The sequence below is a fragment of the Arvicola amphibius genome, chromosome 8, assembly GCF_903992535.2.
Source record: "Arvicola amphibius chromosome 8, mArvAmp1.2, whole genome shotgun sequence".
Classification (NCBI taxonomy): Eukaryota; Metazoa; Chordata; class Mammalia; order Rodentia; family Cricetidae; genus Arvicola; species Arvicola amphibius.
The window spans coordinates 16,266,790-16,276,368 of NC_052054.1; the positions used below are offsets into that span (position 1 = coordinate 16,266,790).

At 46.5% G+C, this 9,579-nt stretch overlaps 1 protein-coding gene across 1 annotated transcript in view; it reads right to left on the bottom strand.

Moving 5' to 3' along the window:
• Positions 1-9,246, bottom strand: part of Ppp1r14c (protein phosphatase 1 regulatory inhibitor subunit 14C) — a 93,287-nt gene extending 84,041 nt beyond the window's left edge. The window contains exon 1 of the mRNA XM_038341081.1: positions 8,944-9,246. Coding sequence (XP_038197009.1) covers positions 8,944-9,246 — 303 coding nt within the window. The remainder of the gene's footprint in view (positions 1-8,943) is intronic.
• Positions 9,247-9,579: the final 333 nt, after the last annotated feature.

Sequence of the window (9,579 nt, forward strand, 5' to 3'; positions counted from 1 at the left end):
ACTTTTATTCCCCCCTCCCCTCCCACTGTGAATCTGTGATTTATTCAGGGCAATTTCCTTCAGCTCCCAGGTTCAAAGGAACACACAGTTATAATTTGCAGTCAAGCAAAAAGAGCCATGACTTCAAGTCAACAATGAAAGAGCAGGCTTCAAGGCAGGCACAGCAACATGATATCAATGAAGTTAATTTAGGGTATGCAACTAAGCCCAGAAATGCCACCATTGCTCTGAAGGTGTCACTCCACTGTCAGATATGGAACATTTGGGGGCCGATTCTGACTTCTACAGCACAAGGTCACAGACTAGGACTAGACAGCAGCCATGCATGTACCACTCCCGCTGTCTGAAGCTAGAAATCTAAGAGAATGTCAGCACAACAGCTTCCCTCTGGAGACCTCTTCTAGGACATAGCAATGAGGCACCAGTAAACTAGAAGAGGAGAGAGAGAGAGAGAGAGAGAGAGAGAGAGAGAGAGAGAGAGAGAGAGAGAGAGAGAGAGCGCTCTGTTCTCTTCATCCCTCTATAGGAACACTAAGACCACCAAAGTGGCTGTACTCTCATGATCTTATGGATCACAGTCATCTCTCTAAAGCCCCATGTCCAAATACTATCATTTTAGAAATAAACATTTCTAATTAGGAATTAGTGTCAAAGAAACGTGGTTACGCCATAGCAGAGATACCTTGGAGCAGCCAGGAGGGTGAAATCATTGGAGCTACAGATAGTACAAGAGTCCACCCTTCCAAAGCTATAGCAGGGCAGGAGATAGGATAGTAGAGAGGACTGCCTATAAAGGCCTAAAATAGTAGAGAGTGCTGTCTAGAAAGGCCTAGGATAGTAGAGAGGGTTGCCTAGAAAGGCCTAGGATAGGATGATAGAGAGGGCTGCCTAGAAAGGCCTACCAATCAGCCTCCTGAGAAGATGGGATAGAGTGGCTTCCTGGAGGAGAAACTGCCTGTATCTATTTGAAACAAGGTGAAAGCAACATGTAACATGAAAGAAGTGGGGACGTATGATTCTGGCCAATGGACTCCCTGATGACCTGTATGAAGAGCCTGAAAAGAGCAGTCTGGTGTGAGCAGGAAGTGAACAACTCCAAGACAACTCCTGAGAAGTGAATAGAATAGACCTCTGAGCCCTGGGTTGCTCCATCCTAGGGAGAGAGGGATACAAATTTTCTATTCAGATTCTAGAAAACAACCAAGCTTCTGGAGCTGGCTTCTCCAAAGCACTAAGACACAGAGGCAGAGGGCTGGAGGTAAAGGGGAAGGAAACCATGTCCCCAGGACCATGGTCTGTGGCCTGTGACCAGGGCCTGTGGCTCAAGCACTCTGCACCTTGGCCTCTTCAGTTCTTCTTTAACGATGGGAAATCAGTAAGAACTCCATGCATTCATATGTCATGAGCAATGGCAGCATCCTGGCTAAGTGACTTAGGAATGATTATGACCCTGAACAAGGACAAATGACATCTCTGATCTCAGTTTCTTCACTATAAAAGGAAGAAGGAAGACAGTACCGCCCAACACACATACACAATTCATAGAATTATGGAGAGAACTGAGAAATGAAATGGATGAGTCTCCTGAGTCATGAATTAATGGCGGAAGCAGCAGTAAGAGAAACAGCTGTGGTCAGCAGTGCTGATGGCTGCAGGAGTACTGGTCCTTTAAAGGCAATGAGTGGCCCTTGCTGTAAAGCAAGCAACAAATGCAAAGGTAGTGGACTTCAATGGTAGCTGAGAGAAGTCAGGAAAACTAGACACATCAATCTGAGCAACAAGCACCAACAAGACTTTGGGACTACTGGGTGTGCCAGGCTAGGGAGATGCCAGCGATAAGGATGCCACATATTTTCCTGGAATGACTATGAATACACAGAGGGAACTGAGGAAGAAGAGCAAATTTGTAGAAGAACATAAGCAACGCCCTCACAGACAGCTGGCCATGAGCCTCCCTTGAGGCATCTAGGGAAGATGTCCATTTCAAAATGCCTTGCAGATGCCTGGAATTCAGGCTAAAAAAGACAGATTTAGAAGTTGTCAACAGACGGACGTCAACTGGAGGCACTGGTAGGGAGAGTTACATCACCCAGAAAGACTATGCACAGATGAAAGAGGCAGAAAAGGAGGTGAGCGGGGGCTGGAGATGGGCCCCGAGAGGTGTCATTGTGGAGGCAGACACTGTACAGACTCAGAAAGGATCTGGGAATGGGAAATCAATGAGAGTGAGAGGGTGAATCCTCGGGGGGCAGCCCTGGCTTAAGATGCTGGGGACCAGGAAGAACTTCAGAAGGAACAGACAAGCTGCCTATTCTGTTAGAGGTCAAATCAAAGGCAGTAGTAAGCAAAGCCACTTGACTAAGACAGAAGGTGGTCCTTGAACCAGTGGTGGTGAGATCTGACATCATTTTTCTGTGGCTGAAAGAAGTATGTCTCGTGGGTGGAGAAAGACCTGGGGGAAAAAAATAGAAAGGAAAAGAAAAAAGATAGGATGGTACCCAGGGTACAGGACAGAAAATGAGAAGCTTTGGTTTGGGTGGAAAAATAAAATGGTGGTAGCTACTTTAAACAGAGGAGAGAGATTTCAATTGACAGGCTAGTGAGATCGAAAGTGCGGATGGAAAATAAAAACAGGCTCTGACAATACAGACACGGAGGGAACGCAGTCAGTGGAGAGGTGTGCCTGGAGCAGCCTCCTGGGACACCAGCTAAGAAGACACCAGTGGAGAAAGGAGGAGATAACAAGAGCCTTAAAAATCTGCCAGTGCTCGAAATACCCAAGTGCAGGAACTGAGAGACAGTGGCGGGGGGGGGGGGGGATAAAATGAAGCCATGCAGAGAAAGCACAGAAAATAAAATTCAAAACAATGTAGCACTCACTTCCCTCACTCCAGGGCTAGGCCAGGTTGTGTGCAGACTGAGACAAGGTTAGACGACATCAAGAAGTAAACACACATCATCGATGGGCCTGGCAGAGTAGCGTGGGAAGGTCACCTGAGAGCATCCTGGAGACCATGAAAGGTTGGCTTTCCTGATGCACTCCCTCAGTTTAAATGTACACAGCCATTATCCTTCACTGCCTCCTTGATATAGCTATTTGGAGCCATGAAGTTGGCATATATTTAACAATGCTAACATATCAACAGTAAGGATCCAAGATAAGATAAGAGTTACAGTAACAAAATAGATGGACTTTTCTTTCTTTACTGCATCTACAATAAACATTGCTAGCTAGTTCTAATCCTAAAACACCATGACTTTCTGTCTTAGCTAGGGTTCCAATTGCTGTGATGAAACGCCATGACCAAAAGCAAGTTGGAGAGCCAAGGGTTTAGTTGGCTTATACTTCAACATTGCTGTTCCTCAGTCACTGAAGGAAGTCAGGACAGGAACTCAAACAGGGCAGGATCCCAGAGAAAGGAGCTGATACAGAAGCCATGGAGGAGTGCTGCTTACTGGCTTGCTCCCCCATGGCTTTCTTGGTCTGCTTTCTTATAGAACCCAGGACCACCAGTCCAGGGATGGCACCATGAATTATGGGCTGGGAGGCTGCGCCTTCCACACATTGATCAATAATTAAGAAAATGCCTACAGCTGGATTTCATGGAGGGTTTTCTTCAGTTGAGGCTCCTTCCTCTCTGATGCCTGTAGTTTGTGTTAAATTGACACACAAAACCAGCAGTACACTTTCTTAGCACCTTCTGGTTAGTCCTTTTTCCTTTATCTAAACAAATCCTTAAAAGTTCAGAAACTGTGCCCTACTAGAGACAAGCACAATGAAAAGTAACATGGTTCTTGGTTTCAAATAGTTAAATCCACTGAATTATCTAAGATCAGGAAGGCCCTAGAACATATTCAGAATTCTTTTATCCATAGTGTTGTTTTTTTTGTTTTGTTTGTTTTGCTTTTGTTATTTTGTTTTTCTTTGGTTGCTTTTTTTTGCCTATTTAATTTATTCTTTTGGACTAAGGGCCTGAAGGTCTTTGTGCTTACAGACATGCACCAGGGGAACCTGGAATGTTACACACACAGGGTTGTTCCTTCAAGGGAAGGAATGAAAAGTCTGTTTTCCACAGGGAAGGCTGGAGCAGTCGAGCTTTCTAGCCCGATGACCCGTGCGATATCTGTGTGGCTGGATAGCACCGTAGCCTCCTCCAGACACTTAACATAAATTTATTTTTCTCAGTAAATTGCAAACCCGTTTTTCTCAGTCAATATCCAGAACCTGTCTTTATGGACTTTGCAAAGAGTTTCAATGTAGCCATGCCTGATCTGTGTTTTAGCTTACTTTGTTCCTCAAGTATACTTCGTTGTGCACAGGACATTAAGTTAATCATCACCAGAATAATTTTTGCCAAGTTGATCTGTGCTTAAATATGCCTAAAATAAACCACTTGGGGTCAGATTCTCAGAATTTGAACCAGCATCAGCTGTTGAGTGGTACTGAACTGCTGCCTTCCTGCCTCCCTCAGCTCATCTCTCCACTACCTGTGAAGGTTACAGAGATCGCCACACCTTAGTGCTACTCTCTGTAGGTTGCATTTATGGTGATTAAAAAGTAATAAAGCTTTAAAGTCCATTCCTAAATACCCGAGAAGTGGGAATTCAGCACATGTCCCACGGGCTGAGTTCTAGGCAGCAGCTTTATCTCCCAGCTGCGATGGCAACGTTGCAGCAAGGCAGGTTAACTCGATGCTGGCGAGCAGAGAGGTGTGCTCAAAACAAGGACGTAATGCAGAAAATGAGAGGTCTCTTCTGAACATAAGAATGGACCTAATGACAGACCTGTGCCCTGTAGGCCACACGGGGCCATAAGACATGATCTGCACAAATACAGAAAGGTCACAGTGAAACACGACAATCTGTACAATTGGGACACCTATGTGAATAATGATTTTTTTTTAATTTTTAAAAATAATAGGATGGGACCAGCAAGATTACTCAGTGGGTAAAAGTGCTGTGGTTCAAATCTGACAGCCCAGATTCAATATTCAATTCCCAGGACCCGTGGTAGAAGCAGAAAACTGACTCCTGAGAGTTGTCCACTGACCCTTCATATGGGCGCCATGACACATGTGCACCTGCTCTCTCTCTCTCTCTCTCTCTCTCTCTCTCTCTCTCTCTCTCTCTCACACACACACACACACACACACACAGAGGAATAACAAATTAAGAAAAAACAATAGTATGATTTTGTAGTATGATCTTGGAACACTAATAATCATAGATTCATCAGTCAACTAAAAAGTAAAGACTTGGAGGTTGAGGAGTTGGCTCCCTTGCTCAGCAAGCAGGAAGATCTGATTTCAGATCCCTAGCACCAAGGTGAAAAACTGGGCGTGGCTCCACATGGCTGAAACACCAATGTTGGAGGGGCCAATAAGTCAGAAGACCACTTTTAAAAAGCAAAAAGACCTCAAATGTGGAGGATGAGCCGGCACTGGAGAATGTTCATGGCTAAGGTATGCTGCCATCCCAATGATTTGCTCTTAGCAACAGATTTTAATTTCCAAAGCAAACCAAATTGCAAAATTAGAAATGCAGACGTTACCTTGAGGCTGGGAATGCTTGGAAGAAAATGATAGGATTTACCCAGTAAACCGTCTTGCAACACCTGTCAGGGTAGACATTATGCCAGATTTCAACTCTCTTAAAAAAAACAGTTTGGAAGATAACAGAAATGCCTTAAAACAGAATTCCTTACATATGGATGCAGATTTAGCCTAGCAGTCCTGTTACAATCAGATTCCTAACTCAAAATCTCACTGTGTAAGCTTTCTTACAAGATGAAAAAGAGCTGTAAGCACATAACCCATCACTACAGGATTTAATGACCATGTTTATCTATGAACACAAGTCTTTTGGACTGGGTGAGAAGGGGCCTAGTCCTGGACTCCACTCCTTCCATGCCAAATGGGCCTCGAAATAATTTTAGCTTATGCTCCAATTGACCATAATTCCTTCATCTATTGTCAAGAACCTTTCAGAGCAAGAACAAGTTCCATGTAGACGGGCATGAGCCAGAGGCATGGACACAGGAAGAAAAGAAGTTGTATACAAAGCCCGGACATGGAGATGGCTGAGTTGGTACAGGCACACACCATCAAGTCTGAGCCCCCAGAGCCCATGTGTTGGAAGGAAAGCCTAGCAGTGCATGTGGCCAAATGCCCTCCACCAGCTAGGTCTGTCCCAGGGGGAGGGCACCAAAAGAGAAGGCACCTGGGCCTTGGGAAGGTTTTTCTCAATTCTATTCCAACTCAGAGCTCTGGGGCATGTGAGAACTCAACATTCCACACTTAGTTTTGCGATTAATTCATTATAAGGATGCAGTTATCAAAGTAGATGGGTAGAACACATTTACAGCCACACCTATTAGCTCAAATGCATAGCGTTTCCAATATTGAGACATCGAAACATGACCTCTGTGAGTCATTTGTTTTGTACAGCTACAGCTGGGCCCATAGTTACATGGTGGTCACACTGCCCCTTTCCCAAGACACTCCCACCTACGTGAGCTTGTTCAAGCCTCTTAGCCTTCCCTAAGTTGGTTTCCTTATTTGTCAAGACAATGACAGCAAGAGCCCTCTCATCTTAGGAGTGCCGTGACCAGGAAATGAACTGGTGCATGCCAAGTGGCTAAACATCTCCTAGGACCAAACAAGGGCTCTCTACATGTCCACTCCACTAATCACCAAACGAAGTTGCCTGGCTCCTGGAAATTCTATGTAAAAATCTCGGCCAGGCCTATGTGTTGCTTCTTCCTCTTTCCTTTCTAACGTCAAACGTTTTGTTTAATGCTTTGCAAAAGTAAATTATTTCCTACCCTCAAAAGGACAACTCATCAAACTGCCAATATGTCTGGTACAAGTCCTTCTAAAATTAAATATGCATTCTTTACTACCCAGCTTGGCAGATAACGCAGGCCTCTTGCTGGTATGAAACTCGAAGTCTAGCCAATTGACTTGCGGTGCCACTAAGCATTTGACCAATTTCCAATTTTAAATATTAACGTAATACTTCCTAGTGTTCATATTCATAAGGTTCAAAGCTATAAGCCAGGGTTCTCATCATGAAGCCAAGGAAGTGGTGAGAAACTCCCACTCAAAACAGAGCCCTTCAGTGGAGAAAGATGGGACGAGGTCCACCATAGTTGTTTCTTTATTAGTTAACAGGATCCCCATCATTACAGAACCCTCTAACTGCTCACACTCTCCGATTGACTTCTGTCCCTCCAGCCTCCAACGACTGACAGAGTTGAAGGGAAATACGGACACACTGAAATGTGTACAGAAAAAATCTTACAGAATTTCACACACACTCTGGTTGTTTGTTATGGTCGAAAGCATAAAAGCTCCAAAGGAAAAAGATACAAAGGAAAGAGTCAAGGGCATATTTACCCCCTTTGAAATACGGGTCTCAACTACACATTCAATGCAGTGAACATTTGAACTTACACCACCAGCAGCCGCCAGCAATTACTCTGAAGAATTTGCAGAATGTATTATTTGCTGGGCTAAGCAGGTAGAAGGCTTCTCCTTCCCCGAGGTATCTCTAGTGAAGCATTGCTACTCTCACAACAGTTCCTCCAGTAACTCAAGTCTTCTCCAAACCGAACAAAGGATACAAAACTCAACAGGAAATAAAGGGAAATTAACTATACTCTACAGAGGCCCGACTGAACACATCCCTTCACCCAACAAGAGTTCCATCTCAATCAAACACATTGTTTCTCTAAAGAGTTTCACCAACTCCCTATTTTAAAAACCCACGATCTTGTCCAATTTTTACTTAAGCAACTAAATGGGCTTTCGTGGGAGCTAGACCCGAAAAATAATTTTTACAAGCTTATTGTTTATACAGTCAAACTACATTATATTATATAAATTATATTATATATTATATCATTCATCGGTAGCCAGCATGGAGAATGATGTTGCCTTGTGCAATATGAGTGCTGAAGAAAATATGTGTTCACAATAGGCCATAAAACACGTGAAAAAAGGACGGCCCACATGCATTGGTAAAGCCAGCGAGTTCATCTGGCTTTCATTTTTGTCCATGAGCCTACCAGTTAGAAGAACGCCAATCTAGCTTTAACTTGGAAACCACATTCTTAATTATTAATCTCCTCCACGCTTGTTTTCACTCCTTCCAAACTCCACTAGGCTCACCGAAGTAGAACACTTCACTGAGAACCCCTGTTGCTAAAGACTCTCCTGAAATCATTTGGCCTTGGTCATTTTTCTCCCTACATCAAATGTATGTGTGTCAGACCTGTGCATGACCTCACACCCTGAACTGTGGGGAACCGGGGGCTGTTGGGAAGAGCTTGGCTACCCTGAGCACGCAGCTTGGGAAGGCAAAGTAGCTGCAACAAAGCTCAACCTGAGCAGCTTGGGGAAGAGCCTTGAGGACTCAGGAATAGGGGAGTGGGAGGCTGAAAAAGAGGGAGCCTTGGTTTCTCAGTTGTGAGCTACAAGGGGACTCTGAGATCCCCAGAACCTCTCCTCTCCATAAGCTTTTCAAGGTTTTTCCTCTTCATTCCGACAGAAATCCGGGCTATCCCGGAGGCTCTCGTTTTCCCAGTCTCTACTAGGGCGCAGGCAAGGCGAAGCACTCCGAGTGTCACTGGGTGTAGTTAGGGCTGTGCAGACAAGCTCTGAAAACTCGGAGGAAAACCCTGAGCTTCTCAAGACCCAATACTCTTCCCACGCCATCAAGGGAGCCCGTAGCTCTCCGCGTACTAGGCTGTGAACCCAAGTAGAGGTGTCCCAAGTGCTGCGCCCCAGCACCCAGGGGAGAGAGATCACGCAGTGACCCGCTCTGGGGTTTGGGCCCCAAGAACCGGAGCAACGCACACGCGGGAGTCAGAGCCACTGAAAATTCTCGGGAGGGCACAGAGGGGCGAAAGAGAACCCAACCCTCCAGCCGGTGCCCAAGTACCTCGCAGCCATACAGCTGACCCAGCTGCTCCACGATCCATTCCTCCAGCACCAACCGTTTCCGAAGCTCCTTACGGTCGTATTTCACTGTCACTTTTCCCTGCTGGTGACGTCGCTGTTGCTGTTGCACCTGCCCGGCAGCGGCCACTGTGGCCACTGGCGCCGAATCTTCCCTTGAGGAGCCCGAGCCGCTGCTGGATCCCGGGCTGCCGCCTGTGCCACCACGGGGACTCTGGAAGAAGACGCGCGCACCGCCGCCACCGGCACCGCCGGCCGCCTCGCCACCGCCAGTCACCACCGACATGTCCCCGAGTGCCGGACCCCGAGAGTGGCCCGGAGAAGGGGCGGGCGAGCGCCCCGCGCCGCTACCACCGCGGCCCCGGCAGCCGCATACGAGAGCCCGCACCTGCTCCGCGAGTCTGGCCGCTGGATCCTGGCGGAGGGAGGAGGGAGGAGGGCGGGCAATGAGGGCGGGACCGCAGCCTTAAAGACGCCTCCAAGGACCCTGGTGCTGTAGCCCCAGAGACCGCCCCCGGCTTGAGAGTCGTCTAGGGTGGACAATCTGTTCCGGGGGAACGGGCCCGTGTTGGGTTGTGTTGTCCAGAGAGGAGACTGGCGTGGATTGTCTGGGTGGCAG